The 17,774-nt window shown below is 35.1% G+C and overlaps 2 protein-coding genes and 1 long non-coding RNA gene across 3 annotated transcripts in view; 2 read left to right on the top strand and 1 right to left on the bottom strand.

The window, feature by feature from the left end:
• Positions 1–522: 522 nt before the first annotated feature.
• Positions 523–7,379, bottom strand: LOC127107640 (uncharacterized). The gene is made up of 2 exons (XM_051044942.1): positions 6,787–7,379; positions 523–2,666 (listed from the first exon to the last, which is right to left on the bottom strand). The coding sequence occupies exon 2, from the start codon at positions 2,651–2,653 to the stop codon at positions 677–679; it is 1,977 nt and encodes a 658-aa protein (XP_050900899.1). The 5' UTR covers positions 2,654–2,666; positions 6,787–7,379; the 3' UTR covers positions 523–676.
• LOC127107642 (uncharacterized) lies at positions 5,822–7,638 on the top strand. Its single transcript, XR_007795780.1, has 2 exons — positions 5,822–6,824; positions 7,374–7,638. It is a non-coding gene; the product is annotated as an uncharacterized LOC127107642 (long non-coding RNA).
• An 8,747-nt stretch (positions 7,639–16,385) lies between these two features.
• LOC127107638 (uncharacterized) overlaps positions 16,386–17,774 on the top strand; it is a 2,600-nt gene continuing 1,211 nt past the window's right edge. The window contains exons 1-2 of the mRNA XM_051044937.1: positions 16,386–16,571; positions 16,675–16,769. Coding sequence (XP_050900894.1) covers positions 16,493–16,571; positions 16,675–16,769 — 174 coding nt within the window. The 5' untranslated portion in view covers positions 16,386–16,492. The remainder of the gene's footprint in view (positions 16,572–16,674; positions 16,770–17,774) is intronic.

Raw genomic sequence — 17,774 nt, 5'->3', positions numbered from 1 at the left:
GAAAGTATCTTGGGCTTTGGTTGATCGGGCATGTAGAATGCATCATACTGGTCATCTCCAATTTCGGATCCATGATGAGTAGACGTATCAGAAGGTTCTGCACGGTCTCCATCTCTTTTGACTCCTACTGGTATCTGAACCAATCTCTTCTTGATGGGGATGTAGCCTTCGTCTTGGGGATTCGGACCTGGCGTGCCATCATTCCTTTTTTCCCTGGCTTCTTCCTCTTCGCTCCTCTCTCTCTGAGCGATTGCAAGCATCGTCTCCAACAGCTGATCCATCTTCTCCTGGATCGTATTGATGTTTGTCCTCATGGTAACCTGGTTGGCCTCCACTTGTTCTAATGTCATCTTGTATTGGCTTCGCGTCTCGTACCGGTGTTGATTAGTCAGTGTGGCTGGATAAGGGGTAAAAAGGTTGGGTAAGTTTTGATTTTCATGAAGTGTGATGCATAATGAAGATGCGAATGTTATGCATATTTTATTTCCAGGGATTCATTCAAGTTTCATTAGTCGTTAGTAATTCGAAGAAACAAAGAAAATATTTATAATAGCAGTAATGGAGTAAATTTTTTTTTTTTTTACGTCATTCATTCCAATACATAACATAGAGGTCCAAAAAGGTCATAATTCAAAAGTACATTTGTTAAAGAAACAAAATACAAGACATAAGCAAATTAAACAGCTGGCTTTCTGGCCTGAAGCTCTTTTAGTTCCTCATTGAATCTCTTCAACAACCCTTTGAAGAGCATAACGAAATTGATTATGGCTGGAGGAGTGCTATCTTCTTTCAACTCTTCGACTGCGTCTCTCAACCTCCATGGCAACTCTTCAGCTGCCCAATTACAGAATCCTACTAGCCCATCGAGTTTTGCACGAAACTTATCCCTGTCCCCTTGTAAGAAGTCTATGGTCTTCTTAAAGGATTCATAATCTTCAATCACATAGTCTCGCTCTTTTAACCATATGGAGCTGTCCTGGCGTAATGACTCTAGCTGGTTCTTCCAATAGCTTACAGACTCCCTGGCATCTCTTACTTCTCGACACTTTTCCTCCCATACCATGGGTGACACCCTAGAAGCTTCAGTGGCTATTTTCTTGAGTCGGCGCTCCTGATCTACTTCTGCTTTTGCCTGACGAACAGAATTGGTTAGTTCTTTTATCTGAGCCCCAAGTGTATCCCTTATCGTCTTGTTCTCCTTTGTGGCTAGATGCCACCAATGCTCATTGTCTTGACATTCTTTCTGAGTTTGTCGTAGTTGACCCTTAAGAGTATCCAAACAATGATCAGCCTGTTCTAATCCCATTTTGATCTTCTTTCTCTTATGCTCCTCCTTGTTGAACTTTTCCACGTGGGCTTGAAGTTGCGCTTCTTTTCTCTCAAGCTCCCACTTCATATTATTTTTCTCATTGATGGTTTGTTGGAGTTTTGTCTGAAGCTCTTCATTCTCTTTTTCTAGCTTTGCCATGGTGGCCTTGAGTTCCTCCATTTCTTCAATAGGGACATGGGTGAGCTTAGGTTCAGGAAGAGGTATAGGCATCCGAATGACGAATGGCATTTTAATTATCTGCACCCTTTCCTTTACCCACTGAAAATATGGTTCTTTTGTAATCCCATTTGCTCTCCCTAACTCAGCTTTTCCTTTTCGATTGACATTTTTCCAAGCTTCTTTGATTCGCTGGAATAAGCTAGGATTCTCAGCCCCAAAGTCAAGTAACAAGAAAGCTTCCAAAGAATTTTCCTCTGGAGGGCCTTCCATTGGGTAACCGAGTTGTCTGAGTGATAGAACTGGATTAGCATTCACACATCCTTGAGTTCCAATGAGCGGTAGATTTGGGAAATCTCCACAACTGAATATGATGTCTGCGTTGATATATTCTTTGGAGTACCAAGAGAGATCTTCAGATCGGAGTGATCCCAATCTCTGAGGCCAACTAATATCTGTTTGTTCATCCCAAGCACCTGTCTTCGGAAGATGTTCTAGAAACCACTGATACAATAAAGGAGCACAACAAGCAATCAACCCCTTCTTCTTAGTATACCTATGACTTATGTGATAATAGACATCGGCTAACAAAGTGGGTACTGGGTTCCTAGTAAGGAAGACACAAATGGCAGTCATGTCTATAAAACCATCCATATTAGGGAACAGGACGATGCCATAGATAGCCAATGCAATAGCAGAGTAACAAGCATCCCAACTTTCTGCCTTCAACAGGGTATGAGCTCTTTCCAAAAGAAAACTTAGTGAAAACCCTTTGGTATTTCCTTTGGTCTCTAAATTATCTTTTGCTTCTTTTTCATCCATGTGTAGCGCACTAGCAATGTCCTCGAGGGGCAAAGATTCATCTGTCCCTTCAAATAGTGACTTGTCCTTCATAGGGATCCTAACAAGACGCTCGAATTCTTCTAACGTTGGTGCTAGCTGGAAGTCTTGGAATGTGAAGCATCTTAAAGGTAAGTCATAAAATTGGGCTAAAGTGATCAAGGCTGTATGGTCCACTTGTTGATTGAGGATGCTGAGCAAATTGCCATAGTTCTTTCCAAAGTTGATTCTGTATACAGGGTGCATCTGAGAGATCAGGCTACGTAAGCTCCTTAGATCGGGATCTTTGAACTTGAATGAGTAAATGTTCCTTTTGCTTGATTCCATGTTTCTTGAATTCCTGCAACTCATGATACTCAGATTCCTTGGAAATAAAATAATATGAATGCTATGCTATGAATGATGTTATGTGTGTCACATGTAGGTTGATATACAGGTCATGAGAGTGGGTATTCTTGGTTTCTAAACAAAACCCTTTTGGTAGAATGCTAAAGGTAAGAGGTTCCCAAAGTCATCAATCAATGTTTAAGAAAGTTATTGTCATGATGAAAACTCATCTGCTAATAACAGCCCTAAACAGAGTCTCGTTTGGGTGAGGCCTTCGTATAGTCCCAAAGAGGAAGACTCCTAGTGGGTCCATACTACACAACTCTCGAGTCCAAGGTTCTAATAAGGTTCTCAGAGTCATAGATCGAGGTTGGGAATACCACTGTAAGGTAGTAATACGCCCAAGGGATCTCATCTGATTGGGGCTTTCGTATTACCCTAATAAGTCTGAGACTTTTCAGGTAAATACTACATAACCACCGGATATAATGGGTTAAAAGGTCCCTAGAGTCATTGATCCAACTTGAGAATACTATCGCTGTGACGAAAACTCGTCGGGCAATAATATTTCAAGAGAATCTCCTCTAGGCGGGGTCTTCGTTTCTTCCCAACAAGGAAGACTCCTTGTGGGCGACCACTACGCAACCACCAACTTAATCTTATGGTTTTTCTCAGACTCGGGTGGAGAGCCTATCTCACAAAGTATCATCAACCAGAGCACCCCCAATAAGACATAGTCAATAAATCACAATATAATAATTATGACAGAATAATAATAGCATAATAGAAAAATAACAGACAAACAAACAAGATTAACACACAATACAGAAACTGAACTAAATTAGGCTTCACTCTCTTTTGCTTGGAGCTAGTCCCCAGCAGAGTCGCCATCTGTCGCATCTCGAAAAATACGATTCCTCGCGATGGTCGCGGAAAAATATGTTCGAACCGAGTCGCCACCGAACTTTATTTATCCCAATGAAGGGATAGGAAAATATCGATAAAACCTTTAGGAAATGGAATAATGGTCGTCGCAACCATATTCGGGTTCGGGAGTGGATTACGTAAGGGGAAGGTATTAGCACCCCTTACGTCCGTTGTACTCAACGGGAACCTTTTAGTTCTAATGTGCGTTTCGAGTGTTAATTTATGTTTGTTTGTTATCTTTTTATTAAAAGTAGAAATGGATGAGAATCTTAGAAAGGGAAAGGGGAGGTTTTTTATTAGTGTGCTCGCGAAGATACAGCAATCTCCTGCCTACGTATCCTTATGGTATAATAAGGAAATCAGAGCATTCGTAGTTCGGGGACTACGATTGGTTGGTGTTTTTTAGTGAACAACTATTTAGATCGCGTTCTAAAGGCTAAACGTTGGCTTGTCTACTCTCGGCGGAGGCTTAAGCGTTGGTTTGTTATGCGCATTAGAAAGGATTAAATAGTGTTCTTTTGAAAAGAGTTTTGGTCATACGGAAGTGACAAGTTGGATTAATATGTTGGGTGTTTTGATTGGTTGAGATGTTTTTGGTTGGATGACGATTACTCGGATAGTCGAGTAAGACAACTCGTATCCTAATAGTCGGGAAAGGGAATAGAAGACTCTAGACCACTTTCTTTTTCATCCTTAATTATAGAAAGGATTTGATAATAATTAAAGTGTTTTGAACGGATGTAGAATACTCGGATAATCGAGTAAGACAACTCGTATCCTAATGATTGGGAAAAGGAATAGAAGACTCTAGACCACTTTCTCTTTCATCTAAGTGATTATAGAAATAAGTTTGTATATGGTTGATGTGTTTTAGAATGAACGACAAATACTCGAATGACTGAGTAAGACAACTCATATCCAAGCATTTGAGAAGAGGAATTGAAAACTCAAGACCATCTCCCTTTTCGTACAGTTTTGATTGATTTATTAATTAGCGGAAAAATGACAATCGTTTGACTGACCAAGTAAGAGAACTCGTATTCGAACAATTGAGGAGAGAAGTTGAAAACTCAAAGTCATCTCCCTTATCATTTAGCTTATTATGAAAATAATTTAATCGAGTTTAGAAGTTTGTGGAGAAATGACGATTCTTTGACTGACCAAGTAAGAGAACTTGTATTCAAATAATCGAGGAGAGAAATTGAAGACTCAAAGTCATCTCCCTTTGCATTTCTTATTATAACATGATTCGATTTATTTGTTCGTAAGTGGGTGGAAGTGACGACTATTTGACTGACCGAATAAGAGAACTCGTATTCAAATAATCGAGGAGAGGAATTGAAAACTCAAAGCCATCCCCCTTTTTATTTCCAAATGAAATGTTGTTTGACTGTGATTGGATACGTTCTTTTAATTTTTAATGAAAATACTCGACATCGGATCGAGGTTTTAAATTTGTGTTTTGAATGAATTGAATTGTAGTGAGTCGATCATCTAATCGACCAATTAACGATCGACTAGTCTCATTGTAAGAAAGCCCAAGAGTAAGCTATGTGAGGTTGATGACGATGCTAAAAGCGATCGACTTACAAAGGTATTTGAAACCGGGACTCAATATTGGATCGAGAATCATGTGATTTTTAAATGGCTTAATACAACACTTTAGGGTGATAAAAGGATGAAAGTCATTGTGAAAATATAACTTAAAACATGATTTATATGAACCTAAAAATTGCATAAATGAGTCTTAATCAAGCACATACAAAATAATAGCTCAAAACAAATTCTACAAATTAAATCAATTATTAATCTTAAATTAATGAGTAAAGTATTAAAATAATAGTTAAGCAAATAAAGTAAAAAAAATATTATTATTTCATAGCAATAATGCTGTATATATGTTTTACATGTATATATAAAGAAATAGGTAAACAATAAATAGTAAAGTAAAAATGGGTTTGATTATATAAATACTAATTGATTAAGATAATTAATTAAAATTTAATTGAACAAACTACTAATTACGATTACTAGATTATTATATTTTACTAATCATATGATATTAGAACGACTAAGTATAGTTTATAAATATGATAAATTTCATGAAACCAAGGGCTACATATTAAGCTTTGTAGCAATGTTTTATCTTTGGAAGAATATTATAATCACTTTACAAAACTAGAGAAAAAATATATAGTGTCCCTGTTATTAACTTTAGCTATCATCATTAGTCACTGATATTTATCAAGGCCATGAGATGTTACTTTATCAAGAAATGAGTTGGAAATAAAACTAAGCTCCATAAAAAGAAAGTGACCACTTTAAAGAAGTTGGATCAATGTAAACTATCAGACACTTTATTTTATTTTATTGTCACTACTGTCCCATAATTAAAAGAAAAGGTCATGATAATTTTCAGAGTTTACTAGTACCTAGAGCCATTAATCACGGTGAGGCAACATTACGCATGAAGGACCGCCAACGGGATTTATACTCTTAAAACTAAAATAAGCATGCACAGTAACCAACAGACAAAAGAATTAAAGTAGCCATAGATTTTAAATGCACATGGAAACAAAACTGAAAGGATAAAGATGCATTACATTACCCAACGACACACTTGTAATTCCCTCTTCCCAACACACAACATCACAACTTAGAAATAAATAACTAATAAAAATGAAAGAAATGTGAGCAAATATCATTCCTACATGAGCAACAATTCGTCTCTCTCTCTCTAACCCAGAGCAACAATATGCTCTGCAACTTCCGACCCAACCCACGACCAAATCCCACCGGAGAAGACGGTGGCGGCCAGCCAACGGCGGCGGCGCCGCCTTCTTCTCCGACAAACCTCTACCTCACAGCTTAAATTCCAAACACTAACCCTACCTATTCTAACCTCACGATCACAAATCCGGTCACGAAAACACCAAAAGGTTAACCTAAAGCCTTGGATCGGAAAACCCCAACCACACACAAAGATCTAAACAAAGTTCTTTACAAACCAAACCACATAAATCTTCTCCTCAAGCCAAAACAAACACAAAAGCAAATAAACACCAACATTCAGAGTCAAAACCCTAAGTCTACAAATGAAGCCACAACAGCGGAGATTTTAAGCAATTGACATGAGGGTTTTGGTCGGCTTATCAAGACGAACGAGGTGGTGCAAATATTTAAAGCGAAGGAGAAAGAAGAATTACTTGACCGGAAGTGGGTCGCCGGCGACGTCTTCTCCGCGGTTGTTTCCAAATAAGCTCCTTTCTAATAATCCAACTCCCTTCGTCTTACTCTGTTCTTGTTTAACTTTGAGCTCCTTTAGATGGTTGTGTTGATGAAAGATTATTTTTTGTTTCTTGATTCACTGTTGAATCTGGCTTCGTGTTAAGGAAATATTTTTTGAGTTTAACAGAGAAAAACAATTTTAATTGCTTCTCTTAGATTTCCCCAAAACGTATGTTGTGTTGTTTTTGGATTTTATGCTTACAAAGAAGTATCCCCCGTCCCCCTGGATTTTTTAGACGTGTTCTTATATATCTCCTGATCTCTTCACAGATGAATTTTTTATCCTCAAAAGAAAAACCGTCTGTTATGCCTTTCCATTCCCGGTTATTGTGGATTCCATTTTTGTAAATGTGTTACTGTTTTAAGTTATTTTCGAAGTGCTTTTTTGAGTGTTCGTATTGGACTTTTGGATAAAATGTTAAACTGATTAACTCATTAATTACTTTTCAGTTCTTTAAGTGCTTATGAAAAGGGTTTTTTAATTAAGCTATTTTTATCCCTGCAGGTTACAATTTGAAGTGATTTTGATGGGATGGGATGTGGTTGCGTGAAGCTTCACAGAAACAAGTTTGAGGCGTATCAGCTCCAAGGAATGTCCAACGGTCCCTGGCTTTGGTCTCTTGGGGCAGTGGTTCTTATCAATTGCAACAACTTTTATTAAGTTAGGACGTAATCAATTAAGTATTTAGGTTAAGTGTATATTTGGACTATTTGTAACCTATTGTACTCAGAATCCGTTTATGTAATCACTTTGTAGCATTCAAACCTTATTTCTATATTTTAATTATGCTTATTCAATTAAAGCACTTTTGAAGCTACAAATTCAATTTTGGTCATTCTGTTTTGTTGGTTTTGCTGTTACAATATTTCTTCCCTTGCAAATCACCACATTTAACTGGCACACGCTCTACTTAAGACGTACACACTAATGAAGCGACGGAACTTGGAGTGCCTGGAACATCTTTAAGAAATTACCCTCAAACCAAAACCTTTATACTTTGATGGCACGAAATATTTAGAATAGGACAAATCCCAAATTATTTACTACTATAGCTTATGGCCGGTAATATGCTTCACTCATCTTTCATAATCAATGTAAACATTTTGACCTTTTCACTAATTACTTGCTATTATTTCAATTCAAATTCTCTTCAGTCAACAAGGCACAAAGAAACCAACTGGGGTTACTTGATTTAAAACAAAAAAAATAATTCTAACTTCAACACCTGAATCTGAATATGGTGATTTAATTTAAAACCAACGCATACATGCCTAAAAGAAGATGCAAATTTAATTTGGAGATCTACGAAGGACTTAGGATTTGGCATAAATATTTGGGTTGCGTAAATGGACTAACAAATAGTGAGCATAAAAATAATAACATGGCTCCTAATACTTACTAATAGGAAAATAGATTTTGGATCAGTCATGTAAAATATTCAAACCACATGAACATGCTTATGCAAATAGCCCTTTAAAACAAAGAGATTTCGTGGGTAGACCACAAATGGCCGGACAAAATTGGGGTATGGCACATACACTTGAGATAATCAGTTTCTGTTCATTGCCAATTGAGATTATTTGACGACTCACTGCCAGGATACCCAAGGATAACCACTAAACACACTTTAATCCAAGTATACACTGATCATGCCATCTATATTTGAAATATAATTCGTCATTAATTTTCTTTGAAAAGTACACTTAGTATACTCAGTGGGAATCCTTTGTTTTACTCATTCAACAATTAAGAAAGGCAATATACCACTATGAAGGCAAGCCCTTAAACTTCCTCTCTTTTTCATGTCTTTCAATTATTATTTTTGTTATCTCTTTTACTTAGAAAAATATATTTCAAATGAATAACAACCCCGAACTCTCTTATAATTCTTCTCCTTTCTATTCGATTTGTTTTTATTTGATTTGAAAAATGGTCATTTTCATTTTGAATCATTTCGATTTTGAATTTGCTTAAGTTTGATATTTTAAATTTTCTATTTGGTCATTTTTTACATGAAGTAACTGCACATGTAACTAAAGCATCGGAAAATCATCTCTCTTTTTTAAGTTTTGTTTTCTAAACATGTAAATGACCATTTCTTTTTTATTGCATATCTTTTTTAAGTTTTTTTCTTTGTTAGTTAATTTATATCATGTAAATGATCATTTCTTTTTTATTGCATGTCATGTAAATATCCAAAAACTAATGAAAGAAAGAAGCAAACTTTTAGAATTATATGTTTACATGAAGTTTCTATATAAGGAACATGTCTTGAAGAATTATCATCTTATCATTTATGGTGTTATTTAACATATTAGAAAATAACAATAATATTACTACAAGTGTATATCTTAATTATAATATCAAGAAAATAAGTGGTAGGTGAAATATATCTATTTGTGTAATTATATCTATTTGTGTTTGTTTCAGAATGTGTTTTTGAAAAATCATAACTTAATTGTTCTATTCATGTTCAGTTTTTTTAATAATGCTTATCATAGCCTAATTTATAGCATAATTTTTTGGAGTAATTATTAATATGCTGGGATCATTCTTTGGGTAATTAGCATAATTCCATGCCTGTAAGTTGGAGTAATTACTAATGTTTATGATGACATGATTCTTTTGAATAATATTTATGATAATTTTTAATAACATAATTATGACTCCATAATTCTCAAAAAGTTGGAATCTAAATAATTATGTCATCATAAACATTAGCCAACATTAGCATAATTATATATTATTTAGGTGTGAATTTAAATGTTATATATCTTTATATTTTTATATTGCAATATCCTTTTACCTCACAAATCAATAATAAGACCACCACAAATATCGACACTTGCGTATAATGTGACTAAACCTTGACGATCACTACATTAATGTATTTGATGCTATAGATCAACATGGACGAGTAACATGAAAGTTTCATAAATTGTGATCTCTAAATCATGCTTATTTCCAACTGATGTCATTCAAACATTTATTAGATCAAACTAAATTTTAAAATTTAATATTTGCAAAAAGGATCCTTGAATTTGAAGGTGAGTGGGGAAGGAATAATGTTAGAAGAACAAGGCAACATAGTGATTAAGTAATCATTATGATTCAGTTTCAAAGTTAACAATAATTAGGCTGAATACGAAGCACTAATCATAAGGATAAAATTTGAGAGAGAAATAGAGGCAATCAACCTCTGGGCAAGAAGTAACTCCCAAATTATAGTTAACCAGATTAAAGTCGAGTACCAAATAAAAGAATTAACTAAAAGTGAATCGTCAATTTTTAACAACATAACTTTATCTATCTATGATATAGAAACGACTTCTCCATAGTAACCCTCTCAGATTGGCCTTCATCTAAGAGGGTAAAATTCCGAGTATCGGTTTCATTGATCATAAAAGAAAATTCATATTTGAAAATTCATGTTAAAAGAATATATTTGAATGTTGTTCTATTATCCATATATACCACTCTCCCTTTCAATTTTCGTTCCAAGATCCATATATTCGAAGTACAATCATTTTCCGAATCGATCATGCCCGAAAGCCAATCTCTTACTATAGATTCCATTTTAAAAGTGAATCGTTATTTTCCGAATCAGTCAAGAGTTTTAACTAGGGAAGGAAAATTGAAAGGAGAAGATGGTGAATACACAAAAAATGTAGTCTACATTTATTTTTCTCTGCTGTGCGCATTAAAAAAAAGGACAAAAGGGCACGGGAGAAAGGGAGAAAGAGAGAGAGAAAGAGTAAAGGGAATACTGATATAACATGATATTTATTCATATGGGATTTTGGTAAACAATACGTGAGTGGTTTTTTCATAAAATAAAGATGAATATTGATGATTATTACCGTTGCATTCTTACTCGGTTGTTGAAGAGAAGTTTGAATATCTTTATTTACCATTTTCAAAATGTAATAATATTATTTTTAATGCGATCTACAATGAAAATCTCATAAAAAGAAAAACTGACACTTATTTTTCTCTGCTGTGCGCATTAAAAAAAGCGGGCAGACGGGCACGAGAGTGCCCGAACGCTAGTTATAATAATTGTTATTAACATTCAAATAAACATAAAAAACCACTAACCCACTATCAAATAATAAATAATTATTTTTAGTTTTATTGACGTTAATTATTAATTATATTACTTTATATAATTTTTTTTATAATAAGGACAAAATTAATTAATTGATTCTTAATCAATTTTTATCAACCATCATATAAATGCCCATTATTCTAATTTTAAGTTTTCAACAGAATATATTATATTCATAATGTTTTAATGATGAAAACATATAATCATTGAAAATTTTTAACGGAAAGAATTTAATTGGGAGTTATAGTATAACAGTAATCATAATAGTGACTTAAACTCATGATAGAAATTTGTGATTCAAATAAATGAATCAAATGCTTTAATTTGATATTGAAAAATATTTTAATAATAACTTTCTAGTTTTGATAAATATTATTTAAAACAACATTATAGTAATTATCAATAATTTAAACACAATTTATTTAAAAGATTTTTTAAATAATAATAATAATTATTTTTTAAATAACTACAACAATCCCCCACATATATAAAAAATAATAATTTTTAAGATTTAAAAATAATAATAATTTATTTTTAAAATTTGTCTGGGTGTTGACAGTCTACCGTAGTGATCAAAATATGACTGCTATATCGACCAAACCGACCCCAGCATTGCTGACTTCAGTAGGGGTTAACCCCTAATAATTTAAGTAGCCACTTCTAATTCAAAATTAACTCATTAATTAATTAACTAACGAATTAATTACTGTTATTAAAATTAACCAATATAAAATCACTCACTAAATAAATAATATATATATTGACATGATTTGGCACTGTTGACAGTCTACAGCAGTGAGAAAGTTTTCCTACTGCCCCCTTTCCCCACATTTCTACACATATCCCAACATTTTATATTTGTTAAGCGTTCCATGTTCGAGGTATGGGCTCCCCACTTAGATGTTCGAGATGGTAGGCCCCGTTATCGGTCATTGCTCGGATGCGATAAGGGCCTTCCCAATTGGCGGCCAGCTTTCCCTCGCGAGAGTCTTTTTGATTCCTTCGCAAGACTAAACTGCCGACTTGGAATTCGCGCCTTATGATTTTGGCGTCGTATCGCAGAGACACTTGCTGTTTTAGCTTGGCTTCCCGGAGAGCTGCTCCGGACCGAATTTCCTCGACCAGATCAAGCTCTGCTCGGAGTGCTTCGTCGTTTAGTTCCTCGTCGAGGGGATACTCTGTTCGACCAGTAGGTTCTCTGATTTCGACGGGGATTACTGCTTCGGTTCCGTACGTCAGTCGGAAAGGCGTTTCCCCGGTGGTAGAGTGAGGCGTTGTTCGGTAACCCCACAGTACACTGTGGAGTTCCTCGACCCATCTCTTCTTGGCTTCCCCGAGCCTTCTTTTGAGTCCTCTAAGGATGACTTTGTTCGCAGCTTCAGCCTGCCCGTTTGTTTGAGGGTGCTCGACTGAAGTGAAGTGTTGTTTGGTTCCCAACTTGGCCACGAAGTCTTGGAATTTTCGGTCAGTAAATTGAGTCCCATTGTCGGTGACGAGTGCTTGGGGTACGCCGAACCGAGCGAGCACGTTCCTTTTGTAGAAACGAAGTATGTTGTATGACGTGATATGAGCGGGGTCTCGGCCTCTATCCACTTGGTGAAATAATCTACGGCGACGATCAGGAATTTATTCTGGTACGACCCCTGGGGAATGGCCCGAGGATATCCATCCCCCATCAAGCAAATGGCCACGGGGATGACATCGTCTTGAGCTCGTGGGGCGGTGCCAGGTGCATGTCCGCGTGACGCTGGCACTTCTCACACTTCCTGACGTGCTCTTTCGCGTCTAGCTGCATGGTGGGCCAATAATATCCTGCCCGTAGTGCCTTCCGGGCTAAGGATCTTCCTCCCAGATGTTGGGCATTAATCCCGTCGTGAATTTCTTGTGGGATGTCGGGGACTCTAGATTCCTCGACGCACTTCAACAGCGGGATGGAAAATCCTCGTCGGTAGAGTCTTTGCTCGAGCAAAACATATGAGCAGGATCTCCGTTTGACCGCTGCGACTTCTTTTTGGTCAGGGGGAAGTTCGCCCTTAGTGAGATAGTTGTACACCGGGGTCATCCAGGAGTTGCTGTCGCCGATGGCGTGTACGCCGAGGGCCGCGGAGGTCGCTTGGATGCTCGGGTGGGAAATGGTCTCTTGAATCACTAATCAACATGTTCTCTTTGGACCCAGAGATATTTATGTCTCTACAATTCTGTTTGTTTACCTTGATGTACAAGCTGCATTTGGCCCCAATTTGTTGTATGAGTGTTGTACATTACCATACACCTCATTATGTCCACAAGAAATTTGAAGAACTTTAGGAGATAGATGTGAATTAGATAATTTGGAAACTACCCAAATACAAAAAAAAAATAGGGGACCAACTGCCCAAACATTTTTATCTGATTTCGAGCTTCAGTAGTGGAATGAAGGGAGATTGGTAATCAATTATCTGCAGGGGCATTAAGACGATGATTTGGTTGATCAACCCGAGAGGAATGTAGAGAATAATATGGATGATCAACCCGAGAGACATGTAGATATTGTTATGGTTTATCAACCTGATACTTCTTACTCTAGGGATGTAGAATCCTTAGTACATGTTGATGATAAATCCCAGACATACGTTGATGTAGATACCCAATCTGAGATGCTTAATATGGGTTATGCTTGAGGTGTGACGTGTGAAACGGTTTGATACAGTGTCGTTGCGGTCATGACATATGAAATAATTATGAACAATATAGTTTAATTTTAAATATACGCACCAAGTTGTTAGAATTAACTTTTTATGCATTTTAAGTCATATATTTTTTGTTGCAAGATTATTCACTTAAGGGTTGTTTGCGAGTTGGTTTTTGGAGGATTTTGGAGGGAAAGATTTTGGAGGGCTACGTCTATATTTTGATGTGTGTTTGATATTTTTAAAAAGTTTAAGAAACAATATAATACATTAGCATACAAAATCATCTTGTTTTTTATTTTTTTTTAAAATATTAAATATATATCAAAATATAGATGTAACCCTCCAAAGCCTTTTCCTTCGAAACCCTCCAAAAATCAACTTGCAAACAGCCCCTTAGGTGAATAACCATAATAGTCAATAACCTCCTAAATGAAGCATCCGAATGCATTGCCCTTCTTGACTCCGAACAACATGCTCTATTAGAGACGAGTTGCTTTACGCCCTTGTTTAAGTTCAAATGAATGTGAGAATAAGGTGTTGAGATGCTTCAAGTGTGGCAGGACAGGTCATCGTGCTCCTGTATAATTAATTATATAAAATATTTGGGTCATATTGACACGGTTATTAAAAAAAAATCAACAAGTTAAGGATGTAAAAATGTATAATTTGTATAAAATTAAGAGGCCGATTGAAATACGCTTCATTGATCATCTAATTACTATGGCCCTAGCGTTGGGACACTGTTTTAAAATAATTACCATAAACATAACCAAATGGAATGGAATTGAAATGAATGAGATTTAGGAGAGGCCGAATCCGAATTTTATTTTTGGCCTTGTCAGTATCCCTTTGTGAGTCTTCTGCTGAAGACTTTCTCCTTAGTAGTCTCCCAATGGCCCTTGACCGGTGTGGCTAAGCCAATACATAATCACCATAAATTAATAATCGAGAGGTTATTGACTGCATAATTCTCACTGAGTCATGCTTTGACTGCATCTGTGTGACTGACCTTTGAGATCAGAAGATCAAATCCAAACAGAGGAGTGTGATCACGGCGAAAATGAGAAGACCGTATATGTTGTGCATAATAAGAACCTCACGCCATATCTGCTCACGGAGGGTGTTCATGGGCGTTAAGCTTTCTGAAGTTCCGCATGACCTCTTGAAGACCGCTTTGTCTTTAATATGTGAGGTGTCGTCACTCTTCTTAGAGTCATGTGATTGTTTGGTACAGATGATGCGTATATCAGTAGGGCCTTACACTAATAGGAGCTTCACTTAGCATGACGTTAATGCAATGAACTTGTTTTCGTGTCGGAGGTAATCCCAGATTTTCCTTAAACACACTAGAAAATTTATCCATATGACCTCCTAATATAAAAATATAAGTTAGCTGCGTGCCAAGTATGTATACTTTCTCAACCTACCAGTTTTCAAATGGCTCTTGGCATCCGTATTAGTATTATATTTAGTTGATATCTAACTCTCTCCACTTAGTTCATACTCTATTAAATTTAGTTGAATTTTGGAATTTAGCAGTCCATAATTTTATTATTTTTAAACATATTCATACTCTTAGTAACAAGGCAACGTTATACTCTTTAATATTATTTATATTGAGGCATATGTTTATTTAAGTAAAAGTGTGCGTCATTCAACAAAGTAATATTTATTTATGGGATATTGTTGATTCAAATATATTGTTGATTAAATTATTTATATATATGGAAAAAAATATTATTGTTATAAACGGGACAACTTTACTACTGACCCAAATATTAAATAATATAAATTTATCAATAATTTTTTTCAAATATGTGAAAAGATTAATGGAAAAATACTATTGTTATAAACGAGAACTACTTTATTACATTTTAAAAACAAATGTGCATATTAACTATAAAAAAACAAATTTTGATCAAATCATAACTTATCATATTTTTTTAAAACATGAAAATCAAATATGAAAATTTTCGATCAAATCATAACTTATCATTTTTTAAGATACAAAATTTTAAGAGATAATATACGAAAATTTGAAATATATATTATTGATGAAACAATTTCGGTAAAACAATTTTGTTTTTATTTTAAAAAAATGTCTTTCTTTTAAAAGTAATAAACTTTTTTAGTAAAACATATTTTTGTTACATGTTGAAAACAAAAGCGTGCGTACCACACCAGTACCCGTGCGAACGCATGGATAACACACAAGTACCGTGTGAACGCACGGATAACGAAACCAAAATCCGCGCGAACGCACGAGTTTAATTTATGGAAAGTTAAAATATATATTATTGGTGTAAAACAATTTTATTTTTCTTTTAAAAATAATAATTTTTTCTGGTAAAATACTTTTGTTTTTCTGATTTACATTTTGAAAACAAAAGTGTGTGTACCACTTCAGTACCCGTACGAATACACGGGTACTGATATGGTACGCGCATATGGTACTGATATTAAACTATTGATTTAAATATTGAATAATAATGACAACAAGTTTACTATCGATTTAATTATTTTTATAAATAATTCCAAAACAAAAATATTTATATATAGTAATAGATATAATGTTGATTAAAATATTTTTATGTACAAAAATAAATATAGAAATTGATTTATTATCTCTTTTAAAAAATACTTACCGAGGATAAAAAAAGCAATTCGATCAGTATCCTCATTTCCATTTTGGACTCTATAAACCCGATCATTTAGGCAATACACCTATGTTATAATTAATACAGTATATAGCACGGCTAATGAATGCTTTATCTATCTATTTTTCTTCCCATTTTCCCTTCCCAATATCTCTGCCATACGGCGAGTGATTTGAAAGCTGAGTAATGGCATCAATTGGAATGGACCTTTCCCCACCTACTCAAAGTCTCGAAGATATACACTTCCCATTAAAATTTACACTTCGTAGGGAGTTTACACGATCTGTAGGGAGTTTAAAGTCTTCGCATATTTTTAATTTACACTTCCCATTAAAATTTTATTTCAATTTTGATTTGTATGTTTTCAGGAGGCAAAAGGAAACGAACGCACTCACCACGGCAGCAGGAGAGCGAAAGTGGTGAGAGTATTGGATCCAATTCTGAAGTTGAAAGCAAAATGGAAGTATGTGTTCAATTTTCCTTTAGCTTTCATAATCCCTTTTGTTTGGATTGATTTTCTAGCTTTTACTTTACTCTTTATTATTTGGAAATTTTTAAGTAGATCCTCAAACTAAAAACATTAAGCTTAGGCAGAGAAATTGATACATTGCCCTTTGCATTTGCATCTTATGGGATTGAAGCTTGTACATGTTGAGGCCTTGTGAATGAGAGTGAACTTTTAAAAGAAAACAAAGAAACCAAAATTTGTTTATTTTTCTAACTATTCTCTTCGACAATGAGAGCTTCATCTAGTGCCAAAGCTTGCCCATGAGAGCTTGGGAAGTATGTGTTCAATTTCCTTTTTGCTTTAGGTTATTATGAGTTGTTTTTTTCCTTGCTCCATTCTGTTTAGGTGATGGGCTGTTTGCAGTGGGAGATTTTTGTGCTCCTTCCTGCTTCTGCTTCTTTGTGCCTTTTTTCTTTGTTGCTAGCTTCTCTTGTTTCTTGTTGTTACTATGTTGTCAATAATTATATATGTTGTGTTGTGTGAAGGAGAGAGTGAATGCTTAATAGAAATGAATGAAAAAAAAAGGGTTAAAAACTTGTAAGTATTTATATTAGTAAGTGAAGATTATGCATATTTTCATTCATATAGTTGATATATCCAATTTCTTAGGCAACATCAGACTAAGGACAAAAGGAAACATTAGCATCTAAAAGTGCCTTTGTTCTTAAAACCATCTTAAGAACATCTAAACATAACCCATACAACCACAAGACCAAAACAGTAAAAACATAACAGCCTATGTTTTTATTGGTTAATTAGCACCCTTAATCCATTGGTCTGCATGCAACTTTCATTTGCCTATTTGATATATCTGTCAAGGCAACCTCATATTATACTAGCAACTTCACAGTTTCTTTCGTTTCATATTCAAAACCTTACTAAACTTACCATTTGATATATCTCCATTTGTGATTTCAACTTCACAGTTTCTATTTATGATTAGAATCTATTTATATATGT

Source organism: Lathyrus oleraceus, chromosome 7 (assembly GCF_024323335.1).
Source record: "Lathyrus oleraceus cultivar Zhongwan6 chromosome 7, CAAS_Psat_ZW6_1.0, whole genome shotgun sequence".
Classification (NCBI taxonomy): Eukaryota; Viridiplantae; Streptophyta; class Magnoliopsida; order Fabales; family Fabaceae; genus Lathyrus; species Lathyrus oleraceus.
Note: the sequence above shows the minus strand (reverse complement) of the source record. Positions and strands in the feature narration are given on the sequence as shown.